Source organism: Aplidium turbinatum, chromosome 6 (assembly GCF_918807975.1).
Source record: "Aplidium turbinatum chromosome 6, kaAplTurb1.1, whole genome shotgun sequence".
Lineage (NCBI taxonomy): Eukaryota > Metazoa > Chordata > Ascidiacea > Aplousobranchia > Polyclinidae > Aplidium > Aplidium turbinatum.
Genome location: NC_137477.1, coordinates 27,890,667 through 27,905,734, shown reverse-complemented (window position 1 = coordinate 27,905,734; position 15,068 = coordinate 27,890,667). Strand labels below are relative to the sequence as shown.

The following is a 15,068-nucleotide window of genomic DNA, read 5'->3' as shown; positions in this document are numbered from 1 at the left end:
CCCTTTTAAGATCATGTAGGCTAAGCTACTGCACATTTTGAAATACGATATAACAATTTCAGCTACGGTATTTGCTTTTTGCCTAATTATAATCTTTCATTTCCGCCTCAAAATAATATTCACGACACAAAATTCTGTATCACACTAGGTTAGCCGACTTCATCATAACATAGCATGATGCTCTTCCTTGCCATTGTTCTTTGTATTCCGGACACTTGTATCATTACTCGATGATGAGCTGATGGATGAGCGCATTATCGCTATATCTTATCTTAAAACTTAAAAAAAAATTGGCCTTTCAGCAATAAAAGTGCCGTTTTTTCATAATCCTGCCCCCCCCCCCCCCCCCCAGTCAAAAACCGTTCCGCCGCCCCTGATTGTAACATGTTCGTAACAAATATAGGTTTTCCAATTTGTCTTAAGTTGAACTCTATAGCCCTTTGCATTGTTATAGAGTCCAAAAATCGGTCCCGTTAGCTCAGTGGTTCCGCGCCCTAATCAAGATCACGCAGCGCTGGTTCGGTTCTCGGGGTGTGCGCTTGAATCTGGAGCAACGCATTTCAGGGCTGTTCTTCATTCAGCTGCAACGAGTGGATGGAATAATTTTCCGGCAACAACACTTCAACAATCGAAAACTTCACTCATCCAGTCTGTAACCGGCCCTGCGTCAAGAGCCTCTACAAGTATGCGAAACAACCAGGAATAACCTACCAAGGCTTTGTCAGTCCGAGGATAAAGATTCAAAACCAACCAACTAAAAAGATTGTGCTGTCTAAGTCTGGGGTTTTTATCTGAATTCACAATCCGCGGTCTGAGAAACATTTTAGGCACGGTTACTAAAAATAAGGCCCACTCGTGGACTTCGAGGAGGCGAGGTGGCGCTCATACAGCCTTGTGTAAGTTACGTACGTGCATGCACAATTAGAAAAGTGTTTGGTAAATCGCTCAATCATGATCAAATTTGCTTGAAAATTGCATAATTAATTACGAATAGCCTACGATGCACTAGCAACAAGTTGATCAAAAGTCATACTTAGAAGTTGAAAACTGCGTCTGTTATAGCAATTTTAAAACAAACTTCTATTATTTGCAATTTCATGATTGAGTGACCACAAATATTCTCCAAGGGCATAACTTCAAAAATATTAACCCATTTTTTTACTAGTATTATTTTGCTTAAATAACTATAAGCTCTAAAATTTCATGAAAATCTTTGACAATGGCTATGGGTGACATTGCCTGAGTGATGTCACAAAGAATGACTCTTGAGCTTTAAATGTAATTCTTAGACCTTTTCCGAGCTGATCTCAGTCAAGCGTGACCGAGTAAACACGGTCCTCTGAGATGGCGCAGTCAGAACTGATTTTGCTTGAAACTTGTTGCATTTTTGCGCGTATTGTAAGTTGTAACGACATCGCAACGTTTTCTAAGTAGTTTTTATCTGGACAAACATGTGTTTTAATGTCTATGAAACCTTTTGTCAGTTCGTTTCATTTTTTTGACAGAAAGATACCAGTTAACCTGCTTGGAATAGTTAATCAAATTTGGGCTGTTTGTTGCATGTATAAATTTATATCGTTTTGCAAGACATCTGGCTATTAACACCCCCCAGGACTTGTTTTAGAATTTATTTTAGACACACAGAAAAGCACCAATAAATTTTGCAAATCGTAAATCGCGCAAAGTTTACGCGATTTACGCTTCTTTTAACTAATCTGTGGAAGCAATTTCAGAATCGCTTACTCTGTTGGGTTGTTATCTAGCTGAGTTTTTTGTGTTCTTTAATTTTAGCCGCAATTTTTGCCCGTTCGTGTGTAACATCTACCTTTAATAAGTTAATAGCTGTTTATCTGTTAATAAATTTCATACAAATTACCTTGAAAGTGTTTCCAGAAAGCGCTATAATCCATTATTTGAGTGTAATTTTGCAAAAAATTTTCTGGAGAGCATGCCCCCGGACCCCCTAGAATACGCGTGCCTTCGGCAGGCTCTAACCCCCCGCCAGCTTTATTGCTTCCCTTGCTTAAACCACCAGGATACGCCACTGCACATCAGGTGGCGATGTCTTAAATCAAACACTTTGTCGTTCTCTTCAATTCATCAAATATTTGCCCCTCCCCCCAATTTTTTTTTCTGGCTACGCCACTGGCGTCAGAGCAGCAACGTCTTACCCTGACTTTTGCTTAGAACTGAACCAGGCAAAAACAAACTTGCCACAATTGAAAATCTCTCATCACTATCATTTCCAAATTCAAGGACAAATGGCTATATCTGGAATGACTTGGTGTGATCTTATTGTGTCAACGTCCAAGTCACTGTTTGTACAGAGAGTTCCATTTGATGGTGATTTTTGGAATTGTATGTTACCTAAACTAAACAATTTTTACTTCGGCCATGCTTTAAACTATTTATGCAGTACAGAGGGAACTCAACAAATCATTTCGCTTTTTGAAATCTGCACATTTTTACATCTAAAGCCACTTTATTCAGTGCAGACAAACAGACGGTTCATATTCAGGTGAGGTGATCACAGGTCACTGCATGAACATGATGAAATTAACAAAACATGCTTACAAGCGATGTCTAATCTTTTTCTGACGAAAGTATTGGCCTTTGAAATTGCAAAGCATGCAACAAACAGCCCAAATTTGATTAACTATTCCAAGCATGTTAACTGGTACCTTTCTGTCAAAAAAATGAAACGAACTGACAAAAGGTTTCATAGACATTAAAACACATGTTTGTCCAGATAAAAACTACTTAGAAAACGTTGCGATGTCGTTACAACTTACAATACGCGCAAAAATGCAACAAGTTTCAAGCAAAATCAGTTCTGACTGCGCCATCTCAGAGGACCGTGTTTACCCGGTCACGCTTGACTGAGATCAGCTCGGAAAAGGTCTATTGCTATTACTGTAAGGTTGTCTCAGCTAAATTTGTTAATGTTTGCAGCACACAAATCGCAAGCTATGAGAAGGAAAGCAGTTTACAAAGTACCGGTAGTTCTTGTAATACATTAACTGGCACGTAAGCAGCTTAACCAGCACGTAGGCTGCAAAACCAGTACTTTTACATTGCGTGCAATGATCTAGGCATTCTAGGGCCTAGGCCTAGCTTGAAGTATCAAAAGTTAATTGGAAAACTGTTTTTTTATTAAATTTAAAATTTTAAGTTGATACAGAAAAAACTAAAGTTTGATTTGTAGCCTACTTTAATATATTTACTTTACATTACTTTTTTTCAAGTGTCCCGAAATTTGTTGCTAATTATAAAATTTATAGTCAAGCTACAGCTAATAAAATCAGCAATACACCAAGAGTGCTACTTCAATTCGAGACAAGTTAGATTTTTGTATATTTAAGTCTTAAGTCACAAGTTGTAAATACTGCGATCAGTTTAGGTTATTGACGAGTTTGCTTTATAGGCAAACGGAGAGGTTTGGTGACGCCATGCAGCAAAAGTTGCCATTTTTACGTCGCTTCAACGCTTCCAGACGTTGAAACCATGCAAAAATGGCAATATTGAGCTGATATGCTTTCGTGGAAAAAGCATGATTTGATGAGAAATCGTCTTGTCGTATCAACAAGCCTATTGCTTATTGGTTGAAATCAGTAACAGTTCTTCTAATGCTTGTATTGCACAGGTCTGAAAAGTAAAACAGACAAGCGTTGTAACATGAAATGTTTGAAAAATGACTAAAAACAAAGCCGAAAAAGACGACAGTGGCATAGAGGAAAAGAAAACAAAATACGAAAATGACATGAAGCTATACGAAGAAAACCAAAAACCTTTGCCACAATTATATACTATCCCTCCGAAACAACCCAAAGAAAAAAAGCCTGGCCAACTGACCGAAAGCCAACTGAAACAATTCTTTGAAGAGGTAGCTTATTTGAAGAGGTAGCTTATTTTAATTGATTTACAAAAAAATAGTTTGATTTTATTTGGTTGAAAATTATTGTCTGAGTATATATTCAAAATCATGAATTTATGATAACCTTAACTTTTTCAGTTACTCATTCAAAATCATTATTTATTGTGCTACTTTAAGAACTGAAATCAAGTTACGGTAATGAGTTTCATCGGCTAAGTCCATTGCTAATTAACAGTATAGCCTACCAAAGTGTTTTATTTTAAAGTACAAAACATAAGATTGCAATTGGCCTACACTATTGACCAGTGACGATCGGTGAGGGAAAGCAAGGAAAGCAGTGCTTACCTTAGCAAAAACTATGCAAAATATAATGACTGAGTTCTAGGTTTAACTTCTTATTATTTTTATCACGTCTATTTTAACTTGAAAATTACTGTATTTGTGACTAGAATTACTCGTAACGCTTGTGAGTAGTCTAAGTCCTCACCAAACCGCATGTCTTGCCTATAAATGCCAATTGACGCAAACGCTTCTGTCAGAAACAACCACTGAAGCTCCAGGGAAATCAACTATCAAAGTTGCTTTCCCAGGTTCAAAAAATGTCAAAAAACGCCTTCGTTTTATCCAATCCTCACCCGTTTTGCAAAACGTCACCAGCTGCTTAGCCAATCAGATGTGATATTGTTATGGTATGGTTAGTTGTGCTTTCCCAGTGACGTCAATGCGTACATTCGCTAGAGCGACTAGACTAACTCGTCAGAATGGTCTCTCGTCACGGTACACGCACAGCATCATAATGCCAAAAAGCTTGTTGCTGTTTTTTAATGTCTCCTCGCCATGTACTTTAGCCTACTAGCTAAAGTACATGGCGAGGACTAGCTTTGTACTAGCTTTCATAGTCATGCCTTTGCCCTTTTTACAGCGTTGATATAACGTTACTTCGCCAATGAACGTTCAGGTGCGGATGCAATATTTAGTTTGTTAAGCTTCTATAGGCTACGCAGGAGGCAAACTTATCCAGCTTTTTGTACAAATTGCTTGCGGTTGTAATGTTTAGGCCTAAGTGTTAGTTTTTGTAGTGTAGGCCTAACTGAATATCTGAGAATGAACATTCATGACGAATTAAACATCTAGACAACTATTATTCCATGTCTAACACAGGATTTTGGTCCTGCAACGTTAAAATTAAGATTGTTCATGACTTCTAAACATTAAATGGATGTATGATCACGACATAGGCGAAGCACAATTTGACAGATTTTTATTTTTGATTTGTTTTGGAAATGCTCTCAGAGCGCACCAAATTGGAAGTGTTTTTCAAAAATTTCTGGGGGAGGCCCCCCAGACCCCCCTCTGGAAGTGTTGCCTTCGGCAACACGCCTTCGGGCTTCGCCCGACGGTTACGCCCTTTGTGCCTACTACCTTGCTGCAGCATATTTCCAAGTTGCTTTCCCAACGGTTTAAGCCACCGAACGTCGCTGCTATTGACTTTTGTATCAATTTCAAGTAAATTGATCACTAGGTTTACAAAGTCGTTTCAGTCAACTTTGCAATTATTAAGCATTAATAAGCAATAAGCATCATTCCATAGGTCTACTCCACAGCTTACAGCTATGCTGCGCAGTGCGCACGACTATCCAGCACAACAAAAACAACTGAGTCTGTGTTTTAAAACTACAAGTTCTGCTCAGGCTGCTCTTTTTTCAGGGTTACGTGTTAATTGAAGACTTTTTTACTTCGAAACGATTGGAAGTTGTCAAAGACGCTGTAGATGAGCTAGTGGATGCTCTAGTAAACAAACTTTACAACGCAGGAAAGATAAAAAGTGAGCACAAAAACAATTTTAGATATTTGTTTGGCTTAACATCGTTCTTACGATGGCGCTGTTGTCATGGATTCATACAAAACTGCTGTAAGCTACAACTACTACGACAAAGTCTCCTCCGATTGTAAGTATTGCTAGGAGGGCTTGCTTTGTGATTGATGTGTCTGAAGATTGAAGCATGCAGTGTATTTTAGATGCAATTTTTTTTCTATTCTAATTATTCATTAATAGTCGTTCCGTTTTACTTACCTAACCTATTATTTGTGATATGCGGCTTCGACTGTAGGCAGGGCTGGATTTAGCTGATGGGGGGCCCGGGGCACTTTCAGCTCGGGGGGCCACCCGTGCAAAAATTTTTTCGCGCCTACGGCACGAAAAACCACCTCTACGTCTACAGTAGCACTAATCCATCACTGCACTGCAGAGCATTTTGCAGAAACTTCAAAGGCTGAAAGAAAAAAAAAAATAATAGCCTAACACGAAATCACATTTTTTCCATGTCTGTGGGCCCTTCAACAGGGGGGCCGGGGCACCTGCACCCTCTGCCCCCCTAAATCCGGGCCTAACTGTAGGTTTACGAGACTCTTGCTGTGTATTTGCATTCATTGTAGTCTTTGCTAAAGTTAAAAATCTTAAATTTTGCAGACAAACATGAAGACAAAGGGTTCTCTAATCGTCTGACGTACTTGGAAAAGGAGTTCAAAGGAGTAGCTGTGTTAATGGCAAAACAAGGAATACTTCATAAAGCTTTTCAAGATCTTTGGTCAGATGAACGATTGCTAAACGTGGCTGAACAAATCGTCGGTCCCGATATCGCTGGACATCCAGTGTGGAATCTTCGTACAAAGGCAAATCGAAATGTCTATAGCGTTCTCATTTACATACTGTACATCGCTGAGATAAGCTACTTTAAAAATAAAAATATATTTTCGTAAAAATTATTTTAGTTCACTTATGCATTGCGGCTTTTTTCGTTGAAACCGTACGTTTTGACTTGTCATCACTCATCACCATCTTTTTATTTAAACAAAATATAGCCTATGTACTTCCATGTAGTCTACTGTACTCAGGCCCGGATTTAGGGGGGGCAAAAGGTGCAGGTGCCCCGGGCCCCCGACTTTTGAAAGGTCCCCCTACGTGGAAAAATGTGATTTTGTGTTAATTGTTTTCCTTTCAGCCTTTGAAGTTTCTGAAAAATGCTGTGCAGTACTGGATTAATGCTACTGTAGACGTAGAGGTGGCTTTTCGCGCCCAAGGCGCGAAAAACATTTTTGCACGGGGTCCCCCCGATCTAAAAGTGCCCCGGGCCCCCCATCAGCTAAATCCGGCCCTGACTGTACTTCATGTACATGCCAAAATATAAATATGTTATTCAACACATTTATTAATACTTTCGATTTTCCGTCAGACTCCACATAACGAGCAAGCAACGGTTCCGTGGCATCAAGGTGAGAAAATATCAAAATCTATCTGCAGCAAAATAAAGCAAACGTCTATTGAAAAGTAAATCTTTTGCACAAATTTAGAGAGATATTTTACTATTTAAATAGTTTCGTTTTCTTTTGCAAGTAGATTTGCCCATTGCCTGAGAAGGGTTAGAAAATATATAAGTTACAGTACATCACTCTACTAAACATTTGGAAACGACCCGACCAGCTATTATGATATCTTATTACAATGGATGCAAGAAGTTGTCTTGTATAGCGCTAAACCAAAAAACACATAAATTGGTATATATAGCCTACTAGTACTACACAACATATAAGGTGAAACTTTTGTAGTCTGGAGGTAAGGTAATGTATATAACTGGCGATCTCATTACTGCCCAAGTGCCCAACCAGCCAAACTTGCCGTTTTTACATCGTTTTATCAATGCTAGATCTTTAAACACTGTAAATTTGGTAACTTTTGCTAAGTGGAAAAAGCACGTGAATTCCCGAAATTCTTTTATGTAGGGGAAGACTGGGCAAAGCGGGACACTTTTCGTAAAAACGTAATTTCAGCAACAGTGATGGTTGGATTTAGTTAATTTCTTTTTTAATCGAAAGCCTTAGTTAGTCAGCATATTTGGTTCGAAGATCAAGCGGAATCTTTCTACTGTTATAGTACAAATCAAAAAAGAACTTTTTTTTTAATGTCCCGCTTTGCCCCACGGCTGGGGCAAAGCGGGACACTTCATTTTTGCATGATTTGGTACTGTTTAGCCGCTTCTCTCAAAGACAACACCTTGCTTTTCACATCTTCTATTGCATTCTTAATATTGATAGCCTATCCGTCCATTTACCTATGTCAGTTTTTCTCTGATAGCGACGAACCATTGTCAGAATTAAATTGTGTAGGCCTACCCGGTACAATATAAATGAATGCTGATAAATAATTTACAATCTTGAAGGCTAAAAGAGTTATAAACAAAAATTCAATTTAGAGAAGAACCACAGATACAATCTAAACTTCTAGAGTCTCATGTTGCCCTAATGCACTGTCCCACTTTGCCCAAATACAGCTGTCCCACTTTGCCCCAAAGTATAGCCTTTAGAAAATAACATCTCTGCTGAAACCTGTAAAGTTTTAGGTAAAAGTTGCTTTTGTTACCAACAAATACTGTCTCAATGTCTAAGATAAAAACAAAGCTACCAACAAATTCGCTTATGCTAACGAATGTGGTAGCTACTTTTCCATCTCTTTCTTATAACAAACCATGCCAAAACACATTTTACTTCTTCACGACACGCGTTGTGCTCTGCCAGTTGCTATTTTTTCACAGCAAATACAGTTTATAGTTGCCTAACTGGTGCTTCCGGTTAGAGGGAGCCAAAGAATACAAAATGTGAGAAATCGTGATGTCCCGCTTTGCCCCGTCTTCCCCTAACTCAATCTTTTTTCCAATAATATTCTTACCCACCTAATGGGCGAAACTTCTATCGCTATCGCTGCCAAGAAATAAACTGACTAATATATGATTTATTTTTTCAACCAGACAACGCATATTTACATCCTTGTGCTTTGGAAGCAATGACTTTAACAGCTTGGATACCGTTGGTCAATGCTGACAAGATAAACGGTTGTATGCAGGTGTGGTATAATACCTTCAAGTCAATATTATTCAAAACCTAATTCAAAAGGTTAGGCTATCTAAAAATTGTATGGTAGAGTGATGCAGTTTGATTTAGAGTTAACGGTCTTAAAGTCGATACTGTCGTTATTCAGATGCAGGCATATGCGTGCACTTGAATACTGCATTACTTTTAAACAACAATTTTGTGTAGTGTGAAACTTTTTACGATGTGCATGATGTACAATTTCAGGTTGCAGCTGGAGGTCATCGAAAAGGGAAGACAGCAAGACATACTTGCTGCGCTGGAGGAACTTGGTATGTCCAACTTGAAGAGGAAGAAATGATCAAAGAGTTGGATGTTGACATGAACAAAGATGTTGTCACATGTGAAGTTCCATTTGGAGGAGTTCTTTTTCTCAACAACTCTGTTCCTCATCAAAGGTATCATAGGCTGTAGAAAACGTTGTAAGACAAATTATTCATCGTCAAATTAGCAGTGATGTGCGCGCATACAAAAAAATATTGACGCCGTCAGCGTAAACGCAAACGTTCGAAAAACCATACGCTGTATGCGTCAACGTACCTTGTAAAAAAAAGTTGGCGGCGTCAGCGCATACACTAGCGTAAACTAATTTTGTTTGCTAGGTGCCAAACATTCACACGGTATAAACCACTCGAAACAAACAAGTTTTATTTTGAATTTCCACGAAGAAACACAAGCATCTGAAAGTGTTCATCTGACATTTTGCTGTGTTTTGGTTCCAATATGTCTTTGCCCATTGAAAACAACATTCTTTCAACTGCAGCGCTGGAAGGTATTGGCGTGTTGTAGCTAGGGACAGTACATTACGGGACGCGCAACTCCGTTGTTCCTTCAACATTAGAAGGGTCAATTGCCAATTTGACATTTTTTTTACGCTTTACTGCTGGCTTGCTTTCAACTAAAAACCTTAAATTACTTTAAAACCAACTTCACTCTTCTTATATAACCTATAAAAAGTAAATTGCTTTGTAAATTACAAAAAAACGTAACCCTTCCAGTGTTGCGGATAAGCCAAAAGCGGATGAAGTTTCGCATCCCTATGATCTACCATCCCTAGTTGTAGCGAAAAAAATACATTAAAAAGTATGCGTTGACGCTATGCGCTAAAAAACCGCGAAAACTTTACGGCGTAGCCTCAAGCGCAAACTATCCAAAACAATGTGGCCGCAAGCGTTAGCGTAAACAAAAAGTCTACGTCGCAAGTATGCGGCGTAGAATTTGCGGCGTATACGTACATCTCTGCAAATTAGTCACTAAAAATGTTAAACCAACAATAAGGAGTTATGTTTGTTTTGTTTAACCGGTTTTAAAGACCTGAAGTATTTAACTTGTGAACAATTTTAGAACTTTTATTTCGGTTTCAGGCCTGAAATATCGGGTCCATTTTGCCTACAACTCTACAACCCAGCCCTGCAGATATGCATGTGACATTGGAAATAATTTTTCTTCAAAGGGTTGTATCGTAAACTTAACATCAATTTGTTATAAGTTGTAATTGTGTGTAGTGAGTTGTTAGAATTTAAAAACAAGCTTGAAGACGGTACAACAAAAGCAAGTTTGCATCTTTATTCAGTTTAGAAAATCGATCTGAAATCATTCGATGGAGTTTAGACCTTCGATGGCAACGGCCAGATAAACCCAATGGGTTTTATGGATTGAAAGACTCGGTTTTAATGAGAACCAGCAAAGACCCAAACTACAAAATTGACTGGTCTAAAATGGTAGGAGTGGATCGAACAAAAGCACAAATGGAGGCGGTGGTAAGCTTGTTTGGTTTAATTTTGAATCTTTATATTCGGACTGACAAAGCCTTGATAGGTTATTCCTGGTAGTTTTGCATAGCCTACTTGTAGAAGCTTTTGACGCAGGGCCGGTTACCGAGATTGGCGAATTTTCCGATTGTTGAAATGTTGTTTCTGGGAAATTACTCCATCCGATAGGTGCCGCTGAATGAAGTGCAGTCCTTAGAATGCGTTGCTCAAGCGCGCACCCCGAGAGCCAAGCCAGCGCCGCGTAATCTTGAGTCGAGCGCTCAACCACTGAGCCAACGGGGCTTGTTTGAAGAGAGCATTTGCACCGACCAACATTATTCCAATACTCCGAAATTAATTTGATTGATTGATATGTCATTGAAAATTTTTAACACTTGAAAACGAAAAACAGTAAAGCAAGTAAAAAAAAGAACTCAGTTTAGAATTGTAAACATGTAGCCTAAATAAATATGACTCTAAACCTGATAAACTTACATTAATTGTTAATTGTTACACTTACTTGTTACTCTTACAGGCTGAGGACAATGAAGAGTTTTCAACCGAGATAGCGGGTCCTTGGATGCAGCGTTGGGATGTTGTGCATCATAATCGACACACCGAGTCTTTGGATCCTAATAAAAGCAACTGGCATAAAGCATAAATGCGCTTTTCTGTCTATAATAGGTTTTTTTCAAAGCTTAATTTCTGCTGAAAATAGATCCAAAAGTAGATCTAGTTATAAACTTCAAAGTTCATAGCGAAACTTTTGGTTTGGGTTTGGTTGTTGTCTGAAATGTTGCGATTGTTACTCAGATTTGAAATCATCGTGCTATGGCTTTAACATTGTGTAATTGTAATAAAAAATAATGCTTGTTTTTATGTAGCGCTGTATCCATCGCAGAATGCGTTGATCCTCAGCGCTTTACAAAGCAGACAGTGTCATTGCAGCTGTACAGAGGCGCAAAGTAATTGTATTCTATTTTTCACTTGAAATATTGTGTATAAGCAATCTGCTGAAAAAAAACTCTCTTTAACAAATTGGATTAGCTTGAAGCTACCAATGGTAGGGAACACTGGGTCAAGTGCCCGAAAAAAACCAAAAAACATGTAATTTTTCTCCGTGTTTGCAAAATCTTCTCGTTTACTCAATCTCGTTTCATTAATTTAACTGGGGACACAACGCATGTAGAAGTGAAGTCAAAGGGTAGATATTTTTTAAGTGATTTTCAAAAAATTAGAAAAAAAATCCAATATTCCGAAGTAAACATATGACGTTTGCAACCGGTTAACCATTAAATAAACTTATTCCAGTGTTCAATTCAATTCAATTTATTTTGAATTGAATTGAATTGAACACTGGAATAAGTTAACAAATGCGTCAGCTGAAATGTACTTTGTGTACTAGCTGATAGGGAGAAAGTGGGACACCTCAGACGAAGTTTTGAAATTCCACTGACTGAAAGACGACGCAACACTAAATAGCCTACAAACATTTGTCAACAAAATTTATTATTGAAACCCTTCTGTGAAAAAAAAGAAATTATTTGAAAGCTAATTTCGATTTTAAACCAACTTATGCAATTTAAACTTCTACAAATCCGGTTTTAAATTTGATGAACTTTGTCAACTAAAAAGTGAGCAACAAATACTGTTGAACATAAAAATACATAAAAGGTGACCAAAACAAGATAAAATTTGTAAACATTTGTTGTGGGGCAATCCCCCAAACCTTAAACCAATTTTTTTTTGTTTTGTTGATACTTCTGTGTCTTCCATTTTTTTCTCTAAATCCTCTACAGAAATTGTAGTCGGCTGCATAGCTGAGTGGTGAGAGCCTTGGAACGGCAATCGAAAGGGCGCCGGTTCGACACCGCTCAAGAGCATGCGGCTGTGTCTTTGGCAGGACACTTAAAGGCATGCCTGAAGGTGAAGACACGAAGATTGGCTTCCTTGCCTTCCCGTCCACTTAATCTAAATCTTCAACTACCGGGTGTAAGCCTGGATACGACAAACAAAACACTACCTTGGTTTAGAAGACCCTATCATGACCATTGATCAAGTTGGTGATGTGAAGTCGGATCACATGTCAATTAATAGAAAAATAGCGATCAGTGACACCAAACGTAGGCTAATCAAATCTGGCACGAAAAAAGTAAGCTATTTGCCAAACAAAAATTATTGTACTGTATATCGACGAGTTATTAATGTTTGTTGTAATGTCATATAATATCATACAGGAATGTCAAATGCAGAGAAGTTTGAAAGACAATGATCGCCAACTCTGTATCAGTTTAGGCACTTAATCATTATCATAACAAGGTTTTTCCATCAGTGTTAATCTTAAACTCACGTTTCGCTCCCTTGTTGGTTTAGTTCAGGGGCTCCCAACCTTTTTTACACAGTGGCCCCCTTTGAAAATTTTGAAAAATCAATGGTCGCCCTATTTTTTTCAACCTTTTGAAATAATTAAGAAACGTCATTTTAATTAAAAGCTTGTTTATAGAGTAACCGGTAGTTAGAATGATAAAATGATATAAATAAAACACCCAATAAACATGATAGTACATTAATTAATTAATACATATGAAGTTAATGTGATGGTTGAGCTTATTTTTGCAGTAGCCTATTTTTATTAAATTTTAATTTATTTCTTTTGTTATATAGTGTTGGAGTGAATTTAGAGATTATAATTAAATAAATTAATTAAATTTAGAGATTATAATTAAAGTAAATTTAGAGATTATATTTAAATAAATTAATAAATTAAAAAAACTATTATTTTTCAAATTTTTCATGGCCCCCTTGAAAAAGGCTCATGGCCCACTAGGAGGCCATGGCCCCCAGGTTGGGAACCCCTTAGTGGAAAGCTGTTGTCACTGTTTTGGTTTCGCTGAGCTTCAATCTCCATCTCTGGAGGTATGCCGAAAGTGTCGACATGTCCTGGTTTAGAGTCCTAGTGTTTCCAAATCGTTCGATAAGTGTATACGGGCCAAATCATCGGCATAAGCGTAGCCTACTTTGTGGATAGCCTACCGTGTTTGACAGGTCGTGACTCGTGAGTGCAGATGTTAAACAGAAGGAGAGCCAGCTCAGATCCCTGAGGGACGCCATTTTTAAGGCTTCTTAATCTGCTTAGTTCACCTCTTCCGGTAATGAGGGCAAAGCTTCTGTTGTAAACGAGCTCCATGATCATGCGGACCTTGTGGCAGTCTGGGAGCAGGCGGAGCAGTTTGCAGGTGAGGCCTTGGTGCCATACGGTGTCGTAGGCGGCTGTGAGGTCAAGAAACACATCACCGGCCTTCTTCTTTGCCTCAAAACAGTCTTCTATGTCTTTAGTCATGAGACTGACTTGGTTCAAGAGTGAATTTACAATTGGTTCGACTCAAGTGTGGATTGTAGATTTAAAAAGGGTGCAAAGAAGAGATATAGGTCGATAACTCTTCGGGTCCTCTTGTGGCTTATGAGGCTTATAGGAATCCGCGATTACTTTAGATTGTCTCCATACTTTGAGGATTTTAAGTTGGCATAAGCAGGAAGACAGGAATTTGGGCATGTCGGGGCTAGGAGCCTTAATGGTCTTTGTTAAGTGGAAGATAACGGTGAACTCATCCGATGTGAATTCACCGGAGATGCTTTCTTCGACTAGTGTTGGAATTTTCCAGAGATCAAACGTTTCCTTTTTTACAAGTTTGGAGAACTTGCGTTTGCCTGATCTAGAAGTCCTGTTTTTCATTAGTTGTGATGCGATGTTATTGGCAGTAACGGCACATTGGCGAGAAGAGCGTGCTGAACGGCCTGTAAGGTTGTTGACAATAGGCTACTTTATGCTATCCGGCTAGAGTGTGTGAAGTTGATAGTGTTGAGAATGTCTTTTCCATTGCTCTAGCCTCCGTGAATCCAGACGATCGAACAGTCTTGTTGGTTGGTTTGGTTGGTTGGTTGGTTTTGAATCTTTATCCTCGGACTGACAAAGCCTTGATAGGTTATTCCTGGTAGTTTCGCATACTTGTAGAGGCTCTTGACGCAGGGCCCGGTTACCGAGATTGACAGAGTGAAGTTTTCCGATTGTTGAAGTGTTGTTGCCGAGAAATTATTCCATTCACTAGGTGCCACTGAATGGAGAGCAGTCCTGAAATGCGTTGCTCAAGCGCACACCCCGAGAATCGAACCAGCGCCGCGTGATCTTGAGCCGGGTGCGTAACCACTGAGCTATCGGGGCGGACTTGTTGCGACTGAGTTAAAGGCAGCGCTTGGTGAGGCAAGAAAATCGGAGCGATATAACGTTTCCCACTCTGAATCCAAGCACGGCGTATAGTTCTTTGGGCGGCCGTGAGAGATAGCTTGTTTTTCTGCGGATTTAATGGCACGGCGAAAGTGTTTATAAGCCTCATCCACGTTGGCGGTAGAAGGTGATGGTAGTTCCGCCGCGGTTTGTTTGGTTGTGAGGCTGTAGCAATTCCAATTAGCCTTTCTGAAGTTCCATCGCTTCACTGGGGCACTTGGGGTGAGAGAGACAAGCT

General features: G+C 38.9%; 1 protein-coding gene across 1 annotated transcript; it reads left to right on the top strand.

Moving 5' to 3' along the window:
• The first annotated feature begins 3,647 nt into the window (after positions 1-3,647).
• Positions 3,648-11,419, top strand: LOC145771963 (uncharacterized). The gene is made up of 8 exons (XM_082583739.1): positions 3,648-3,883; positions 5,582-5,699; positions 6,345-6,547; positions 7,108-7,147; positions 8,677-8,771; positions 9,005-9,195; positions 10,371-10,557; positions 11,084-11,419. Exons 1-8 carry the CDS (start codon positions 3,692-3,694, stop codon positions 11,207-11,209), a joined length of 1,152 nt encoding a protein of 383 aa, XP_082439865.1. The 5' UTR covers positions 3,648-3,691; the 3' UTR covers positions 11,210-11,419.
• The last annotated feature ends 3,649 nt before the right edge of the window (positions 11,420-15,068 follow it).